The following is a 21,094-nucleotide window of genomic DNA, read 5'->3' as shown; positions in this document are numbered from 1 at the left end:
AACAAAGTGGGTAACGGTGATATATCCGATGTTTGTCATCACAATATTCTGTACTCAGGACAGGTGTGAACACTAGAGGTAACGCAACGGTTTTTTCCAGCTAAAATATTTAATAAAGAAATAAATGTGGTGGGTAAGGCCAAGATAGTCGCCTTAGTAACTTCTTAGGCGGTAAAGCTTTAAATGCCAAAGGGACAGTTTTCGGACGAAAAGCCTCATACACTTCAAAGGAGATTTTGGGGTGAAAAAGGCCCACTCAGCCTTTTCGGCGTATAAAGAATAAGACCCCAAATCTTATATTTGTACCTTCAGAAAGTCCCTATAAGAAACAAGTATAGCAGTTAGGTTCAAATCTATTCAGAGTGATATAATGCTTCTCAAGAAGCCTGCAACACATAAGGGGTTAATGAAACAGGACCATCTGCTTTGTATCTTTTTATGTTTTGTGTTGTGATTTATAACTTTTTGATGCTGTACCTCTCAATCAGCTTTATACATGTTATGCAAAACACAGATAAACATGCATACTGTATCTAAATGCTCATTGCTACACACAATGGAGAAGCACAAATACACTGGTGAATACAATCGAATATACCAACACAAGCACACGTACTGTGCACACATTTATACGCATGTATATGAAGGCATTACTACAGATACACACACATCTATACAAAATCACTGGTGTGTGTGTGTGTGTGTGTGTATATATATATAATGGCCATTGTAACACTGCCGGAAGAAGAGATCAGTGTATATCGAAAGCTCGCACAAACAAAAGCCTTTTATTAGCCACAGAACGGTATCGTCTATTCGGTTTTGATTATTAACTGATCAATGATCAACTGATCAATTGAGAAATTGATTATTATTAACACGGTACAGATACTTCTACATCTATCTATCTATCTATCTATCTATCTATCTATCTATCTATCTATCTATCTATCCTCTGTGCCCTGATGAAGGTCCTACAGTGGACTGAAATGTTGGTTATTATTGTATGGATAATATGATCTTTTGATCACATTTACTGCTGTGATGTGTCTTCTTCATCAGACTAGGTGCTGATACCTGGTGTATTTTTATGATACGTACACTTGGGATTTCACCTGTGTGTCTACTACACCTACATTTATATGACACTGTGTGCTCATTTGCATGTCATTTCCCAGAATCCCTTGCTGCAGTGGAAGCACTGTATGCTAGTTGATAATGGTGAAAAGCAGGGTTGCAGACCTGTCTAAGACATGTGAATGTGCTCACAAGTAATATTTTTATGAGAGAGAGATAAATAAAAATAAAATAATAATAATAATATGCGAATGCAGGTAGTCACAGCACTCCACTAAAGTTACATTAACTGCATTGGTGCAGACTGCAGGAAAGGTAAGTACAGTACAAAAGGATAATAGGAAGCAGACTCGTGCATAATATTGTTTATCTTTAGCAATGAGCTGGTATATCAGTGTGTGCGTGTGTGTGTGTGTGTGTGTGTGTGTGTGTGTGTGTGTGTGTATATATATATGCACACACTGATATACCAGCTCATTGCTAAAGATAAACAGACTTCCAATGCTATGCGCTAGTATACAAGTACAAGCCCAGACTTGCTGGTTGCCTGGACTCTGGATAAACATGGAATGTGTTAGCGTCCAGCCGTCCTTCCTCCCATGCTCTGCATCTGAGATCCAAGCGGCCGGCAGAAAGTGGCCCTGGCCTTTCTCTGTGCCCAACAACCTAGAAATTCTCACGGTCCGATACCAGCCCATGGTGGGTCTTTTGCAGTCATATCCTTGGGCGGTGTCACTCTGCCCTCTATAAGCATGCTCAGTCCCATTACCCCCATACAGCTCCCGACTAGGCTTGCAGGATGAATGGAAGGCTTCGGGGGTAGAGTTGGTCGCTCCGTATTCACTCCTGAGGCCAATTCCACACATTGTCAGCCTCGGTTGTCTCATATGGATTGTCTCACATTTGAAACTGTAATATTTCCATTAAAATGCCCCTTTTTGTTTAAAACTCGCAGTGTTATTGGACCTTACAACTGGGTGTTTACTTGGTGCACCTATGACAAGAAAGCGCCAGTGACGGCGTGAAACGCGTGGGAGGAGGAGCTTGGTTTTTCATGTGGATGTTTCACATTTTTATGTAGTTTAATAAAGTTTTTTTAATTCATTTTTGGGCCGGTGAGTTCTATTCTTGTCCAGGGTTTTTGCATGTCATGCCGACCCCTCTTTACTCTACTCCTATGACAAGATCCCCTGCATGTCACCCCTTTAAGACACGTTGCAGGACAGGAAAGGGGTTTAGATCCCAGTAGACCTGTTGGCGCTCGTTCTTTTTCTGTGAGTCTCGCTGATTTGGAGTCGGTCCCACTTATGTTTAGCGTCAACAGTCTCCTACCCTACAACTGTACACATTTACTGTATCTGTCTTTTTTAATGTCCTGTACCAATTTATGAAAGCTGCACCTATTGTACCTATTCCTGCCTGTGTGTGAAAGCCCCTCTGACTCTCAATTGGCTGCAGCTCGGAACCTTCAGCTAATGAAGGCAGCTGGAAGATCCATGGCTGGTTTGATAAAGGATCTGCAAGTTATAGGGGAAGTTATCCACACCTCCCCATGATGTAAATATCAGTATACACAACTACATAAAGAAATACAAACTCTGTTATTGGTAACATGCTCTTCCCATATAATAAATACTACGTTATGGAGCCTTTATTTGCTCACTTGTGTGTCAGCTCCTGTATGCATCCCATATTGACAGAGGAACTAAAGTGTATGGCACCTATTTGCACGTCTTGTAATGAACACGTTTCCATTGACCAGCAACCCAGATCTCACTAACTTTGGTCCTTAGAGGTTGGCATCTAAGCCAGCGATGTAATTGTACAATATAACATTAAATAACTGGAGGCCTACACGTGTGGGGGCTACACATGTGTGCTACTACACATGCCCCCCCTTTAACATGCCTCCTGCATGGCCTTAAGCCTGCCATCATGTTATCCCTGCCATCATGTTAAGCCTGCCATCATGTTAAGCCTGGCATCATGTTATCCCTGCCATCATGTTATCCCTGCCATCATGTTATCCCTGCCATCATGTTATCCCTGCCATCATGTTATCCCTGCCATCATGTTAAGCCTGGCATCATGTTATCCCTGCCATCATGTTATCCCTGCCATCATGTTAAGCCTGGCATCATGTTAAGCCTCTCTCGTTGGCAGGTGCACTGGCCCTTTAAGGATTCTCTGCTGCTGAGCTCGGCCAGCAGAGGCAATCCTGATCCTAAAGTGAAACTGGAATCTTCTAAGGAGCCCATCAAAGGCTAACAGGTACATGGTGGGGGCTCCCCGATCTGAGATCAGGGAGAGGAGGAGAGAGGGGGGTATCTGTGACTGTGCAGAAGATGCAACAAGGCAGGGCATCCCCAGCAACCAATGCAGCATGGCATGCCCCTGCATGAGGATGCAGCAGCAGCAGCAGCTCCCACTCTTGGATCACCCTGAGATGGATGAGATGGGGATTATTGGGGGATCATGTGCTTGGTCAGATGGCTGTTTCCTTTCCCAGGCTGTCAGGGGTGTTGGATGGAGGAGATGGGACAGGTAAGGAGGCAGCAGAGAGAGAGAGAGAGAGAGAGAGAGGCGTGGGTCTCCCCCCCTGATCACAAGCAGCAGGGGATGCTGTAATATGCAGCAGGATGGAGGAAGTAGGAGGGTGAAGGGATAGTGATCTGCTTAGGGTATCAGGGCATCATCCATGTCTTAAATCTGCCTGATCTCTCCATCCTGCATCCATAGATGGGAGGGGAGAGGAGGGGGAGATATACTAAGAGGGAACATAATAAACACATGGGATTTCCATGGGCTAATCCTATTAAAACAAACATCTGCCCCATGTCATATAATTACATTATATTGTACAATCAATACGTTGGTGGTGATGTTACTGATGCAAATATAATGTAGGCTGGGGGAGGAGGAGAGGGAGGCATCTGATAATAAGGTTGGGAGCCATAGGGGGCCATGTCAAATCCATTTTTTTAGGTGTGTGTCTATCTATTCAGCCATGTTTTAATGACTTAATGGGGATCCTCCAGGAGAGATACAAGCTTCATATATGTGATCTGCATGGTAGGGGATGGTGTATTAGAGGTGGGTCTACACTACCAGAGAGGAAGGGGTTTATATACTGTCAGTTAGATTTGTGTGTGTGTGTAGTAGTAGCTATATATATATATATATATATATATATATATATATATATATATATATATATATATATATATACACACACATACACTATATATATATTTTTATATATATATTACTGTATATTAGAAATTAATGTATACTGTGTGTTAGTAGTATGTGTATATTCCTCTAATTGTCATATATAATATGATAAAGGTAGGTATATATACTGTATGGTGGGGTATACAGTGGATACTGGATGTGGGTATATACCAGTACATTGCATCCTTGTGTGCTAGGTGTGAGGATATAGTGTGATTGCATGCTAGATGTAAATATATATTGTATGATTGTGTGCTAGATGTGATTACATCTATTTATCCGTATCATTTTTATTTTGATTGCACCCAGAACATTTCCAGGAACCCGGCAACCCTGATATACATGTAAAGGACGAGGACATTCAGAGTGCTTTACAGTAATGCCTCATCCATTTACATTTCGTATAAAAGCACATTAATCAAAGCTTGAAAGCAGAAAGGTCAGCTGGACAGTCTCAGGTTCCCAGTTCTCTTGCAGAGTGTTGTAAACTAAACTTTGTGTCAAATCATCAAATGTTTTTTTTTTTTTTTTTTTTTTTTTTTTTTTTTAACTGTTTTAATAGAAATGTGGTAGGCAGACAAGGTTAAACCCCTGTGCTGGCAGGGAAGGGGTTGAAATAATTGTTCATCTGATATTGATGATCTTTACAAGGAGAAGGAAGATGAGGCCAAGAGGTGTATAACGCTCCATACAGTATAACCACTCATATCGGTGGAGTGATACAACTGGCATTGAAGAAACCAAGAGCTACACAAGGTCATTGATACATTGATGCGAGGGACCTAACTTAATATACTGTACCTATTGCATCTGACACCTGTAACAGGACATTGCTCATAGTCTAGTGCAGGAGCGGCCAACGCCAGTCCTTAAGGGCCACCAACAGGTCAGGTTTTCAGGATATCCCTGCTTCAGCATATGTGGCTCAATCAGAGGCTCAGTCATGACTGTACTACCTGTGCTGAATCAGGGATATTCTGAAAACCTGACGTGTTGGTGGCCCTTAAGGACTGGCGTTGGCCACTCCTGCTCTAGTTTATTGGGCCCTTTGGAGTCGGAGAAAGCCCCATATGCAGCTTGGGATAAAACAACATGGCACATGGAATCAAAAGGAAGATTGAATTTCATAATGGCCTCACTTGAGGGAGAGCCAATAAACAGTGAGGGATTCTGGGATATGAAATGATAACCGCGGAGTTTCCCTGGTACAGTGGCAATCCCTTAATAATACATTGTGTATATGTTATTGGATTTTAAGATTCTTTGGGGGCAAAATACAGGGTAGTATTAGCAATTGCCCCCTTCGTATGATGTCTTTACTCGAGAAAGAGTTGGGGCAGGATTGCAAAAACAATACAAATATTCCTTACGTGTTCATTATAATCCTACAGTATGTTCAGACACAGGCCTTTATTCAGTAAGCTGCAATAGTGCCGATCGGGTGCTATCGCACGGAAAGCCCTATTGAAGTTGGATCAGCGCTATCGCAGATTACTGAATGAGGGTCATAGTCTTATTTTAATATATTTGTATGTATATTTTTTTATTTTTAACAGCACTAACGAGGTGCCAGCCCTTCATCATTCTTACAAACTTTACAATACAGGGAATATAATAACACAGATGGGATAAGTGCATCAAGTCATAAATTTAACATTGGGAGAAAGAATTCCTGCTCCGAAGAGCTTGCAATCTAATGCAACCTAAGCACTTCGAAATCTTCACATCAAAAACACTTCCTATGAAAATGCAACTAACATTTTTTTCTTTTGATATTTTTCACTGGTATATACAGTAAATTAACAGTGTAGTTCTGTAGGAAACATAGAAACCCCCCAAAGCCCATCTAATACATACACATTCTGTAATTGCTTTATATGCATTCTTCTCATACGTAATGGTCCGTGCATGTAGCATTTACACTAAACAACGAATCCTAAATGCACATTCAATATAGCAAATTATTTCATTCATTTATATGTTTTCTTCCAAGAAGTATAGGAAATGTAATTCAATCTTTTGGCCAAAACATGTTATCCCTGCCATCATGTTATCCCTGCCATCATGTTATCCCTGCCATCATGTTATCCCTGCCATCATGTTATCCCTGCCATCATGTTATCCCTGCCATCATGTTATCCCTGCCATCATGTTATCCCTGCCATCATGTTATCCCTGCCATCATGTTAAGCCTGCCATCATGTTATGCCTGGCATCATGTTATCCCTGCCATCATGTTATCCCTGCCATCATGTTATCCCTGCCATCATGTTATCCCTGCCATCATGTTATCCCTGCCATCATGTTATCCCTGCCATCATGTTATCCCTGCCATCATGTTATCCCTGCCATCATGTTAAGCCTGCCATCATGTTATGCCTGGCATCATGTTATCCCTGCCATCATGTTATCCCTGCCATCATGTTATCCCTGCCATCATGTTAAGCCTGCCATCATGTTATCCCTGCCATCATGTTATCCCTGCCATCATGTTATCCCTGCCATCATGTTAAGCCTGGCATCATGTTATCCCTGCCATCATGTTAAGCCTGGCATCATGTTATCCCTGCCATCATGTTATTCCTGCCATCATGTTATCCCTGCCATCATGTTATCCCTGCCATCATGTTATCCCTGCCATCATGTTATCCCTGCCATCATGTTATCCCTGCCATCATGTTATCCCTGCCATCATGTTAAGCCTGCCATCATGTTATGCCTGGCATCATGTTATCCCTGCCATCATGTTAAGCCTGGCATCATGTTATCCCTGCCATCATGTTATCCCTGCCATCATGTTATCCCTGCCATCATGTTAAGCCTGGCATCATGTTATCCCTGCCATCATGTTAAGCCTGGCATCATGTTATTCCTGCCATCATGTTATTCCTGTCATCATGTTATCCCTGCCATCATGTTAAGCCTGGCATCATGTTATCCCTACCATCATGTTAAGCCTGCCATCATGTTATCCCTGCCATCATGTTATCCCTACCATCATGTTAAGCCTGCCATCATGTTATCCCTGCCATCATGTTATCCCTGCCATCATGTTAAGCCTGCCATCATGTTATGCCTGCCATCATGTTATCCCTGCCATCATGTTAAGCCTGGCATCATGTTATCCCTACCATCATGTTAAGCCTGCCATCATGTTATCCCTGCCATCATGTTAAGCCTGGCATCATGTTATGCCTGGCATCATGTTATCCCTGCCATCATGTTAAGCCTGCCATCATGTTATCCCTGCCATCATGTTAAGCCTGCCATCATGTTATCCCTGCCATCATGTTAAGCCTGCCATCATGTTATGCCTGGCATCATGTTATCCCTGCCATCATGTTAAGCCTGCCATCATGTTATCCCTGCCATCATGTTAAGCCTGCCATCATGTTATCCCTGCCATCATGTTAAGCCTGGCATCATGTTATCCCTGCCATCATGTTATCCCTGCCATCATGTTAAGCCTGGCATCATGTTATCCCTGCCATCATGTTATCCCTGCCATCATGTTATCCCTGCCATCATGTTATCCCTGCCATCATGTTAAGCCTGGCATCATGTTAAGCCTGGCATCATGTTATCCCTGCCATCATGTTAAGCCTGCCATCATGTTATCCCTGCCATCATGTTAAGCCTGGCATCATGTTAAGCCTGCCATCATGTTATCCCTGCCATCATGTTAAGCCTGGCATCATGTTAAGCCTGCCATCATGTTATCCCTGCCATCATGTTATCCCTGCCATCATGTTATCCCTGCCATCATGTTAAGCCTGCCATCATGTTAAGCCTGGCATCATGTTATTCCTGCCATCATGTTATCCCTGCCATCATGTTATTCCTGTCATCATGTTAAGCCTGCCATCATGTTATCCCTGCCATCATGTTATCCCTGCCATCATGTTAAGCCTGGCATCATGTTATCCCTGCCATCATGTTATCCCTGCCATCATGTTAAGCCTGGCATCATGTTATCCCTGCCATCATGTTATCCCTGCCATCATGTTATCCCTGCCATCATGTTAAGCCTGCCATCATGTTATCCCTGCCATCATGTTATCCCTGCCATCATGTTATCCCTGCCATCATGTTATCCCTGCCATCATGTTATCCCTGCCATCATGTTAAGCCTGCCATCATGTTATCCCTGCCATCATGTTATCCCTGCCATCATGTTATCCCTGCCATCATGTTAAGCCTGCCATCATGTTATCCCTGCCATCATGTTATCCCTGCCATCATGTTAAGCCTGGCATCATGTTATCCCTGCCATCATGTTAAGCCTGGCATCATGTTATTCCTGCCATCATGTTATCCCTGCCATCATGTTATTCCTGTCATCATGTTAAGCCTGCCATCATGTTATCCCTGCCATCATGTTATCCCTGCCATCATGTTATCCCTGCCATCATGTTAAGCCTGGCATCATGTTATCCCTGCCATCATGTTAAGCCTGCCATCATGTTAAGCCTGCCATCATGTTATCCCTGCCATCATGTTACGCCTGCCATCATGTTAAGCCTGGCATCATGTTATCCCTGCCATCATGTTAAGCCTGGCATCATGTTAAGCCTGGCATCATGTTATCCCTGCCATCATGTTAAGCCTGCCATCATGTTATCCCTGCCATCATGTTAAGCCTGCCATCATGTTAAGCCTGCCATCATGTTATCCCTGCCATCATGTTAAGCCTGCCATCATGTTATACCTGCCATCATGTTAAGCCTGCCATCATGTTATCCCTGCCATCATGTTATACCTGCCATCATGTTAAGCCTGCCATCATGTTATCCCTGCCATCATGTTATCCCTGCCATCATGTTATCCCTGCCATCATGTTAAGCCTGCCATCATGTTATACCTGCCATCATGTTAAGCCTGGCATCATGTTAAGCCTGGCATCATGTTATCCCTGCCATCATGTTAAGCCTGCCATCATGTTATCCCTGCCATCATGTTAAGCCTGCCATCATGTTAAGCCTGCCATCATGTTATCCCTGCCATCATGTTAAGCCTGCCATCATGTTATACCTGCCATCATGTTAAGCCTGGCATCATGTTAAGCCTGGCATCATGTTATCCCTGCCATCATGTTAAGCCTGCCATCATGTTATCCCTGCCATCATGTTAAGCCTGCCATCATGTTAAGCCTGCCATCATGTTATCCCTGCCATCATGTTAAGCCTGCCACCATGTTAAGCCTGCCATCATGTTAAGCCTGCCATCATGTTAAGCCTGGCATCATGTTATCCCTGCCATCATGTTAAGCCTGGCATCATGTTATCCCTGCCATCATGTTAAGCCTGCCACCATGTTAAGCCTGCCATCATGTTAAGCCTGGCATCATGTTATCCCTGCCATCATGTTAAGCCTGGCATCATGTTATCCCTGCCATCATGTTAAGCCTGGCATCATGTTATCCCTGCCATCATGTTATCCCTGCCATCATGTTAAGCCTGCCATCATGTTATCCCTGCCATCATGTTAAGCCTGCCATCATGTTATCCCTGCCATCATGTTAAGCCTGCCATCATGTTATCCCTGCCATCATGTTATCCCTGCCATCATGTTAAGCCTGGCATCATGTTATCCCTGCCATCATGTTATCCCTGCCATCATGTTATCCCTGCCATCATGTTATCCCTGCCACCATGTTATCCCTGCCATCATGTTAAGCCTGGCATCATGTTATCCCTGCCATCATGTTATCCCTGCCACCATGTTAAGCCTGCCATCATGTAAAGCCTGCCATCATGTTATCCCTGCCATCATGTTAAGCCTGCCATCATGTTATCCCTGCCATCATGTTAAGCCTGCCATCATGTTATCCCTGCCATCATGTTAAGCCTGCCATCATGTTATCCCTGCCATCATGTTATCCCTGCCATCATGTTAAGCCTGCCATCATGTTATCCCTGCCATCATGTTAAGCCTGCCATCATGTTAAGCCTGGCATCATGTTATCCCTGCCATCATGTTATCCCTGCCATCATGTTATCCCTGCCATCATGTTATCCCTGCCACCATGTTATCCCTGCCATCATGTTAAGCCTGGCATCATGTTATCCCTGCCATCATGTTATCCCTGCCACCATGTTAAGCCTGCCATCATGTTATCCCTGCCATCATGTTATCCCTGCCATCATGTTAAGCCTGCCACCATGTTAAGCCTGGCATCATGTTAAGCCTGCCATCATGTTAAGCCTGCCATCATGTTACGCCTGGCATCATGTTACGCCTGCCATCATGTTACGCCTGCCATCATGTTAAGCTTGGCATCATGTCAAGGTAGACCCTTTCTGCAGGTACCCACACTGCCAATTTTATACGGTGTCATTCTTTGTGATACCCACAATTATACTTAAATGTTAAAGCCAATTGTCTTATTCGAGCCCACTTGTAATGAACCCACTATGTTATATCTACGGTCCATCATATCATTTCACAGCATGGTAACTAATAAGGCTGAAACCTGAGACCCATCTGCTCGGTAAATAATGTTCTCTGTGCTATTCCCAACTGCTGCTGTTTTCTTAGAGCTCAAAAGTGGATACGTCAATATCCTCTAATTGTGTACCAGTTCTGTGTCATTATGCAGTGATCTGTGAGGACACCCATTTGGGAAACTTAATGGGGATATGAAATGGTGCGGAATATATGAATCCCTTGTAAGTATATAGGGGCCATATTTAGTAAGCAGGGCTAAGCTGGAACTCATCTCACTATCTATTTATTTGAATGTGTCACCAGGTGCCTTCACCCTTACAGTGCCCTAATGATGTACCTGGCAGGCCAGAGGGGCTTACGATGATGTGTAGCAGGTACATATTGGGACTGACCAATCCTGGAGTGATCACATTATGCAGACTGCCACCTGGTCCCCAGCGATGTACAGCTTAAGTCTTAGCACCATTTAGTAAGCCTGGGCCATAATCGTAATCTAGTTGAGAAGCAAAGCAGCCACCAGAATATTCTGCTGAGGCTTTATTAAGGTGCAGTATATTCAAAGGAGGACTCCCGTTATTCTCACAGCAACCTGCCCCGGGGGGCTCGGGACCTCCACAGAAAGGCAGCGCTTAGATAAGCAAAGCGATGGCCGCACGCCGGAGCGCTGGGTGTGAACGTGAGAGTTTCATGTGGGTCAGCGTTCTGGCCCCTCCTGCGACCTTTGCAGCTTGACAAAAGTACAAGGGGGGACCGGAACGCTGATCCCACATGAAACGCTCAGGTTTACTCCCGGACCCCCGGACCCCCGGAGTGCTGGCTATCGCTTTGCTTAAAAAATGATCTTTGTGTCGCGCCATTAATATGATATTCAACGATTTTAGGATCTTTCTGTAATACCGTGTAGAGGAGCAGTAGTGTGAGGCGGCAGTGCGAGAGCAGCAGTGTGAGAGTGGCAGTGCGAGAGCGGCAGTGTGAGAGTGGCAGTGCGAGAGCAGCAGTGTGAGAGTGGCAGTGCGAGAGCAGCAGTGTGAGAGTGGCAGTGCGAGAGTGGCAGTGCGAGAGCAGCAGTGCGAGAGCGGCAGTGTAAGAGCGGCAGTGCGAGAGCAGTAGTATGGTGTGAGCAGCAGTGTGAGAGAAGGAGTGTGAGGCGGCGGTGCGAGAGCACAGTGTGAGAGTGGCAGTGCGAGAGCAGCAGTGTGAGGCGGCAGTGCAAGAGCAGTAGTGTGGTGAGAGGCGGCGGTGTGAGCGGCAGTGTGAGAGCAGGAGTGTGAGGCGGTAGTGCGAGAGCAGTAGTGTGGTGTGAGGCGGCGGTGTGAGGCGGCGGTGTGAGCGGCAGTGTGAGAGCAGGAGTGTGATAGTGGCAGTGCGAGAGCGGCAGTGCGAGAGTGGCAGTGCGAGAGCGGCAGTGCGAGAGCGGCAGTGTGAGAGTGGCAGTGCGAGAGCGGCAGTGTGAGAGTGGCAGTGCGAGAGCGGCAGTGTGAGAGTGGCAGTGCGAGAGCGGCAGTGTGAGAGTGGTAGTGCGAGAGCGGCAGTGCGAGAGTGGCAGTGCGAGAGCAGTAGTGTGGTGTGAGGCGGCAGTGCGAGAGCAGCAGTGTGAGGCGGCAGTGCGAGAGCAGTAGTGTGGTGTGAGGCGGCAGTGCGAGAGCAGCAGTGTGAGGTGGCAGTGCGAGAGCAGTAGTGTGGTGTGAGGCGGCAGTGCGAGAGCAGCAGTGTGAGGCGGCAGTGCGAGAGCAGCAGTGTGAGGCGGCAGTGCGAGAGCAGTAGTGTGGTGTGAGGCGGCAGTGTGAGGCGGCAGTGCAAGAGCAGCAGTGTGAGGCGGCAGTGCGAGAGCAGTAGTGTGGTGTGAGCGGCAGTGCGAGAGCAGCAGTGTGAGGCGGCAGTGCGAGAGCAGGAGTGTGAGGCGGCGGTGTGAGAGCAGTAGTGCGAGAGCAGTAGTGTGGTGTGAGGCGACAGTGCGAGAGCAGTAGTGTGAGGAGGCAGTGCAAGAGCAGCAGTGTGGTGTGAGCAGCGGTGTGAGAGTGGCAGTGCGAGAGCGGCAGCCGCTAGTGCGAGAGCAGTAGTGTGGTGCGAGAGCAGTAGTGTGAGAGCGGCAGTGCGAGAGCAGTAGTGTGAGAACGGCAGTGCGAGAGCAGTAGTGCGAGAGCAGCAGTGAAGGTCTTGCTAGTTCTGGGTAATGGCTGAAGCGCTGTGTATCCCCCTAGAATGACAGTAATGTCGCAGCTGCGGAGATAGCACAAAGCTCCCTGTGGAATCAGTCACAGCGTGCGGGTCTGTGTGTATATATATCTGCGCACCTCTGTTACTGTAACAGCACGGACTGTACACAGAGCTTTAAGGAAGGCTCATTACATGCAGAAAAAAACCCAGTCATCAGCGTATGAAACATAAAAAGTAATCATTGGGAGAAATGCATAAACATCTATTACACGGAGACATTAAATATGCATCTCATTTACACGCGGGAAGGCGTGAAGCCGCCATTAAAGGAGATCCAGTGATTAGCCCTGGTGATAATACAGATACAGCTGACGCAAGCAGGAATTGAACCCCAAATGGTATATTCAAGACCAACACTTTAACTACTATACCACGCCCCCATCTGCAGGATTACTGGGCTAGGGGATAGGAGAGGGGATTAGGTTTTTTTTTCCCTGACATGTCAACGTTTAAACCCGTCCCATTTTGGTTTCATTGCTGTCAGTATTCATTGGGATGGGATTCCCCAGCGGTGCGAGCTCCCACATGGGGAGGTGACGTGGACGTCAGACCCCTCCCCAAGACAGTGCTGTCAGGCATAGCAAGCCGACACCTTGACAACCAGATGCTTTCCCTCAGGCCTGAGGCCCTTAGCTGTGTGCTGACTTCTCAAGGCTGGCTGCCCGTGAGATTTAACTAGGATTCCTATGGAGTCCCCCAGCTAATGATCTGTTTAATGCTCAGCTCTGCAGAACACAAAGGCCCATATATTCTGCCATAAGACACCTTCTGGTTCCGGAAGACGTCGTACAACCAAGGTTGCCACCTTCTGTTGAAGGCTAACCCAAAGACTTTTTCCAATTCAATTGCATTTTTTTTTTAATTAATAATTTTTTTATTGATATATTTAAACTCTTTTACCTTCTCCGTCGGCGGCATCATCCGGCAGGATTGGCCCCGTCAAATGGCGTCCCGTTGTCATGGCAACAGGGCACAGCGACGTCACGTGACCTCCCCTTGTCATGGCAACACGACGCCGTTTGACGTCACGGATCCATGTTGACGGGACCATGCAGGGGGAGACGCCGCCGCCTGGAGGAGGTAAGAGCCGAGGCTCCGCCCGGAGATTTCATATATAAACCCCTGGCCCGAAGATACATGACTGAAACCCATAGTCTCTGGGTCAGACCAGGAGTGGTGGCAACCGTGAGTACAGCCCATTGACTTAAATCGGATGCAAAATGAATCCTCCGTTAGTTAATGTGTAATATTTTCCCAGCCCCCTCTCGCAGTCCAGACCAGATTTACTGAACGATGTTAGTGGAATGTATGTCCTGTTCAAGAGAATGGACCATAAAGGAAACTAATGCTTAACACTATTACCTACATTTGGGTTCTAATGTGGGAAAGTCATGGACCTTCTGGAGTTGTAGTTCAGTGGTGCTCAAATCCAGTCCTGTTGAACCCCCCAACAAGTCAGGTATTAAGGTTATCTCAGCTTCAGCACAGGGGGCTCAATCAATGGCTCAGTCAACTGAGACATTGATTGAGCCACCTGTGCCGAAGCAGGGATATCTTCCAAATCTGACCTGTTGGGGGTTCTTGATGACTGGAGTTGAGCATCACTGTTGTAGCCTCATCGGCACAACAGTATAACTAGGTGTATCTGTAAAAATGAAGCCCTTTTGAAGTGGAGGTTCAGACTTTAAAATAACAAGGTTGTGGTGCTCCATACAATCATACTTTCTTTTTAATCCCTTGGTGGGAGACTTTTTGGTTTGAGACCAGTTGGATTTCTAGTGAGAGGTGGTGGCACTTCCAGAATCACTCTGTAAATCAGTGGTATATTAGTCATCAGTGGTGGTACTTTTTAATGGACTAACAAGAGCGAAGAGAGTTTTCCATAGTGCTCCCAACGTTTCAGGTCTCCGTTCTCATTGAGTACACATGGAGAAGACGGGAGGTTTTGCCCACTATTACATTTACAAATCGACCTAAAATGTAGCATCAACAAGAAGTGATATTTATTCTATAATGTGCCATTGAGGTTAGAGAAGTGGATCACCAGCAGCTAAGGAAAGGTTTTATTACAATAAAAGCAAATTAAAACGATGAATTTAATGCCATCAGAGAATGGGATAGACATGGGCTGGCCAACTCCAGTCCTCAAGGGCCACCAACAGTTCAGGGTTTAAGGATATCCCTTCTTTAGCACAGGTGGCTCAAACAGTGGCTCGGTCAACTACTGAGCCACCTGAGCTGAAGCAGGGGTATCCTTAAACCCTGGCCTGATGGGGACCCTTGAGTTCCGGAGTTGGCCTCCCCTGTGATAGACAGAAGATACACGTAACAAAACGATTGCACCTATGTGTAGAAAGGAATGGTAAACTGGGATATGCACAACAAGTTAAAACATAGACAGATCATTGATCCACGGAGTAATCTCATTTCCATTTACTAAACTCAGGAAGATGTTTTTATTTCCCCTTTAATTTAAAAAAAGCAGTACCCCTATTCGGTTTCATTTTTTGACCCATCATTTTTTTTTAATGATAATGTAAGCTCCGGGGACCCCCTGTTTTTTTAGATACTGTCCGGGTAAGGTAGCATCCCCTCCAATGGGAACAAAATGGCGGTTAAATCTCCCGCGTTACGCTGGCCAACAGGCAGCCGCAAACATCATCCGTCGTGGTTTCCTATTGGCCCGCGTGAAGCGAGGTTTCAATACCAGGAAGTAACCGGCGGCAGCTTTCCCGGTGCTCAAAATGAGCGTGGTTCTTCTCCGGAGACCACCCTGCGTCCCACCTATGTAACGGTGGAAGGTGCAAGGAAAGCATTGCTCATATTCAGTGTCAAATATTGCACTGGTGTTTATGTTTGTCTTCTTCTGTAGCAATATAATTAGAGATAGAGAAATAGAATAGGAGTTCCTCACCCAGTTAGAATTAAGCAAAGGTTTAACTTATTGGATATATGTCTTTTTAAACTACAAACTGCTATGTTGCTATTTATTTCTCTTTTCCTTCAAAATGAACTCACTTTCTCCTGTTCCACTTGCAGGAAATGTCCCATTGAGATGAGCTGAAGGCAAGCAACACAGCGACGCTTCTTTAAGATGACACGAACCGACCCGCCTGACATACTAGTGTCAACGGTTTATCAAGACATTAAGGTGACTCCAAACACCGATTCTCAAAGCCGTCAACCCACTACACGATGTGACGGCTTCATGTCCAACCCCACAGAGCGACACCAGCAACCATTCAACAAGAGACACTGCCGCAGCTTTGACTTTCTTGAGACCTTAGATGACCACTTAACCAACACTACAAACATGGATCCATCCCAGCGTGGGCGTCAGAGGCGCGCGGGAACCCCTGAGCCTTCTACTCAGTCTGTGGGCAGGAAGGTCCCTGTCAGATCAGACACAAAATACACGTCTCAGGGGGTAGACACCTCCAAGGAACCAGCCAAAGAGCCAAGGAGAAGACCAAGGTCAAAAAGCGCACCAAGGGTCAAAACTGCTTTCACCCCAGTCCCCATACAAATGGCTTCTTCTCAGTCACCTCCACCAATTGCCAGAAGGGGTAGAGAGGTCCTTCGGGCCTCCCGAGAACCTCAGAAATCTGTGGCCTCTCCCAAAAGGGAGGTCAGCTATGCTCCCACGAAGGTATTAATGAATGAGGTACACCCCATAAAACTTCAGCCACAGCGCAACAGCGCGAGCCGCATTTCTCCCCTTTGCGTCAGCAACAACTGTATGGAGGACGCTCATGGTGTAAAACCCAACTGCAGTCCTCATGTCCGGTGCCGGATGGATATCAAACCAGACGATGCAGTTCTGCAGCATGCTGCACACAGTTCCAGGACCTGCCAGACCTGGGGGGAAGTGCCACATTGCACAAGGCAACCGGGCACACCTAGGAGCCTGGCTGTGCCAAGTGGAAGGCTGATATCTGTGTCTCGGACACCCACACCCAGTGACTCCTACAGTGGGGATCACAGGATCACACACTTTCCATGTAACCCAGGTGGCGAGGTGTACGCACCTGATCTCCGAGGTATCCCATACCAAAGCGTTGCTTCCCCAAGGGATTTCACACAATATACCAATAGGGACTGTGGGCAGTATGGCAGCCCCAGTGTCCCAACTTCATTCTTCTATACTGAGGAGGATGCTAACTTCAGCCCAAACATGAGACGGGGCTGTGTTACTTATCCTCGTCCATTTCCTGATCACGGAGTCCCTACACACTCATACTACCCAGAAGAATCCCCCAGTGGCCCAGCAAGGACGTATTACATTGAAGAGCCCAGACCTTACCCTATTCAGGAGGCCCCATTAAGGACGTTTTATGGAGAGGATCCACGTTTCTACCCGCCTCGTGGTGTCCCTGCCAAACCCCACTATGGGGAAGACCCTCGAGCTTTTCCACTACAGAGTGCTTCCTCCAAACTCTTCTTTGCTGAGGACATTGCAAAGTATTCAGAAAGGGAAGCACTCTCCAGAACATACCCGTACCCCAGGACCTCACAGCCCTTGCAGTTCAGTGAATGGTATGTTCCAGATCAGGGCCCAATGTCTTACCCAACCGTACAGGTGTCTCCCTTCCCCTCTCAGTCTCCTGGGAGGGAGGCAATGCTTTCATCTTGGCATGCCTCTTACAGCATGAACCAACAGAGACTTGGGACAGACACCAGGTCCTACTCCAGGTCTTGGGACAATATTTTAAACCCCGGCGGGCGCAAAGAGGACCCACTATCACGGGGCCGCAGCTATGAGAACCTGTTGTGCCGTGAACGACGTGCCTTATCCCCTGATGACAGACGCCAGCCTGTGGTCGTTAATCTGTCCTGTTCTCCCAAGCGCTATGCTGCCCTCTCACTCTCAGAGAACTCTATTGTGGAGAAGGTGCATACGGACAGTGGAGGTGGAAGGTACACCATGGGTCGCTCATGGTTTGTCACCCCAGAGATAACCATCACAGACAATGACTTGAGAGGGAATGGGGTAGGAAGGGGTGAAAGGCGCTCAGCCAGCTGGGATATGCTAGACCCTGGAGTCTCGCCACCGACTTATCCAGCCCATGCCTCCTATCCTGCCAAAGAGAAGATGCCAAGCAGATCCTCCCGGCACCGCAGCCTGGAGCAACTTGATGAGCTAATTGCAGATCTGGTGATAGACTATAAGCCCCCATCGAGCCGCCGTCCCAGTGAAACAGATGCTCTGGCAGATCAGTTGAGGAAGTTGATAAAGGAGGACATGATAGGGCTCCCACGGAAAAATGACCCTCAAGGGCAGCTGGCCCACCTGCTACAGAGTCGGCCCCTCAAGGAACAGCCAACCCCCACCTTCCCTGAATCCCAAAGGGGCCAGAGGAGGGGGGCTTTCCCTGAAGTGATGGTGACCAGCCCCCACAGGCCCCCAGAGGATTGCTCCCCGGATCTTAGTGCCGATGAGGATGATCTGTTGACCTGCTCCAATGCCAAGTGCCAACGCACAGAGACCATGTTCAACGCCTGCCTCTACTTCAAGTCCTGCCACAGCTGCTACACCTACTACTGCTCCCGCAACTGCCGTCGTGAGGACTGGGACATCCACAAAGAGAGCTGTATCTACGGCCGCATGGGCAGCGTCTGCCGACATGTGCTCAAGTTCTGCCGAGAGAACACTGAGGTTCACAAGGCCTTCTCCCGAATTGCCAAGGTGGGGTATCTCTCACGGGGGAGGGGAGTGCTCTTCCTCGGTTTCCCCAACCCAGGCTCTGCAGATAACTTCCTGCAGCTAGGGCTGGAGGGCCTGCTAATGTCTCCCACCTACCTGTCTTTAAGGGAGCTAGAGAGCTACTCGGACAACCTGGGAGAACATGCCAAGGAGCTGCAGATGGCCGGCAGCCAGTACGACCCTGAGGAATGTTTCCTGCTGAATGTAACTGTGGCGGGGGGTCAGGGAGGCCCTGATCGGCTCTCAGCCAGAGCCCACCACATCCCCACCATCCGCAAGTATGCCAAAATAGCCTTAGCGTCCTCCAGCCCGGAGAGGAAGATCACGAAAAAGGAGAAGGACATGGAGACCCTCATCCTGACTCCGCCGCCAGGCACAGCTGACCTGGACAAAGAGGGGGAGGAGGGGAGGAAGGCCAGAGAGGTCTGTTTTATCCACATCCAGAGAGAGCTGAGGATCAGGGGGGTCTTCCTCCGCCATGAATATCCTAAGATCTACCAGCAGCTGTGCGAGTTTGTGGAGAATAACAAGAGGTTCACGCCTACCACCATTTATCCCATAGATAGGAGGACTGGCAAGCAGTTCATGTGCATGATTATGGCAGCTTCAGAACCCAGGACCCTAGATTGGGTAGCCAGCCCCAACCTCTTGGATGACATCATGTGACCACCCCACACTCTCCATTCAAACACACACCCCTCGGACAGCTCATTGTTTCCCATATTCTACTCTTGTTTTGTAGGTTCTGATTTGTTTGTTTTTTTGTCCGGGGAGTGGTCCTATTATGTAGATATCACAAAGGTTTTAGAGCCTTCTGATCAGGAGCAGGATTGGAACAACGCAGATGCATTTGGGGGGCTGGGGGGGGGGAGTTGATGCGTTTTGGATACTGTTGCTGATGCATTCCACACCTCTGGAGTGGTAAAGGAATTAACGGGTAAATTGTAAGCGTAGTTGGAAAGGAGATGGGATAACAAGCGGAGTCATGAACATTGAAGACAAGCACGGGGGTTAGTGCAGGAGTAGCAGACTCCAGTCCTCAAGGGCCACCAACAGGTCAGGTTTTCAGGATATCCCTGTTTCAGCACAGGTGGCTCAATCAGTGGCTCGGCCGTTGACTGAGCCACCTGTGCTGAAGCAGGGATATCCTTAAAACCTGACCTGTTGGTGGCCCTTGAGGACTGACGTTGGCCTCCCCTCCTCTATGCCTTACTTTAGTGCTGCACAGCATACAATTAATTCCTTTCATTATAAAGCAGCATTGCAGGTTTAAAGTTTATTTCTTAAGACTTTTTAATTTTATTAGACCTGACCCCCCCCATTTCCCTGCGGCTCCAGCAAACAGAAACGCCAATGACCTAGCGGCTTTCTGCTGGTGACCCCGGCGGCCATGTTTGGATCGCCGCAGCCATATTTGTAGCTTCTTCACAACCGGCGCACCGAAAAAGAACTACAAATATCTGGGGAACCCGAGGATATCCCTGCTTCAGCACAGGTGGCTCAGTCATTTGGATTGAGCTACCTGTGCTGAAGCAGGGATATCCCTAATACCTGACCTGTGGGTGGCCTTTGAGGACCGAGTTGCGCCTTACTGCAAATACAGATGTAGCAGGACTTCACCGTCTTAAGATCAGCCGCGACGTCTCTGCGGCAGAGGGAGGGGGGGTCCATGCTTCCGGATCGGACCGCCCACAGCGATAAACCGGTGACAGAGACAACAAGTCCCGCTACGTCTGTATAACACATAGAAGTGGGAGCTGCAGTATGTATATGGCTAGGGATTCCCGCACGTGCGGCGTGTGCGCAGCCGCCATAACCAGTGAACGCGGGACTCGCAATAAACGTAAAGGCCGACAAGCAGACATCGGGTGGGATGGGGGGTAGGCGAGGGGGATACTCTCCCAATAATTGCACGTCCAAAAAGAAAACTTTTTACTGGTTATAAAGCACCAATGTTAAGGCGGAATCGCCTTTGCGGTTTGGATAGGTGGGCCCATGTCCGCTAAACGGTGCTAGGCCATAGGACGCCTTTCTGGTGCTGGAAGAGACCTACGGCCCTTTTAGGGGAATGGTGTCTCCCAGCGGGGGGAGGTGGGGTGTGGAGAATACGGACCACATGAAGATATATTAAAGGCAGGATACTTGCACATTTAGTGCTATAAGCCTTCCACGCTACTTTGCCCTCATGTGCAATAGATGTCGGCAATGCATTATTCTGGAATAACGCTACTCTGACTTATTTTTGTATGTATTTTACATACTGCTTAAAATGACAGCATGAGCGTTGCTTTCGGCACTGTGCCATGCTTACATATCCCTTCCAAACAGAATAGGAAGTTGCTTTATCTGCCTGTCTAGGAAAGTACTCTGTTTTAAATCAATCTTTTTCCCATGCCTTTCATCCTTTTTAAAGTA

At 47.3% G+C, this 21,094-nt stretch overlaps 1 protein-coding gene across 2 annotated transcripts; it reads left to right on the top strand.

Annotated features, from left to right (window-relative positions):
* The first annotated feature begins 3,286 nt into the window (after positions 1-3,286).
* Positions 3,287-19,752, top strand: AJM1 (apical junction component 1 homolog). Of its 2 annotated transcripts, none has more exons than XM_075579087.1 (2): positions 3,287-3,348; positions 16,015-19,752. In XM_075579087.1, the coding sequence occupies exon 2, from the start codon at positions 16,070-16,072 to the stop codon at positions 19,343-19,345; it is 3,276 nt and encodes a 1,091-aa protein (XP_075435202.1). In that variant the 5' UTR covers positions 3,287-3,348; positions 16,015-16,069; the 3' UTR covers positions 19,346-19,752. The 2 variants fall into 2 exon arrangements, with proteins under 2 accessions (XP_075435202.1, XP_075435201.1); XM_075579086.1 differs by having other exon boundaries at positions 3,314-3,621.
* Positions 19,753-21,094: the final 1,342 nt, after the last annotated feature.

Source organism: Ascaphus truei, chromosome 21 (genome assembly GCF_040206685.1).
Source record: "Ascaphus truei isolate aAscTru1 chromosome 21, aAscTru1.hap1, whole genome shotgun sequence".
NCBI classification, from domain to species: Eukaryota; Metazoa; Chordata; class Amphibia; order Anura; family Ascaphidae; genus Ascaphus; species Ascaphus truei.
The sequence above is the reverse complement of the archived record's forward strand: the minus strand, read 5'-3'. Positions and strand labels throughout refer to the sequence as shown.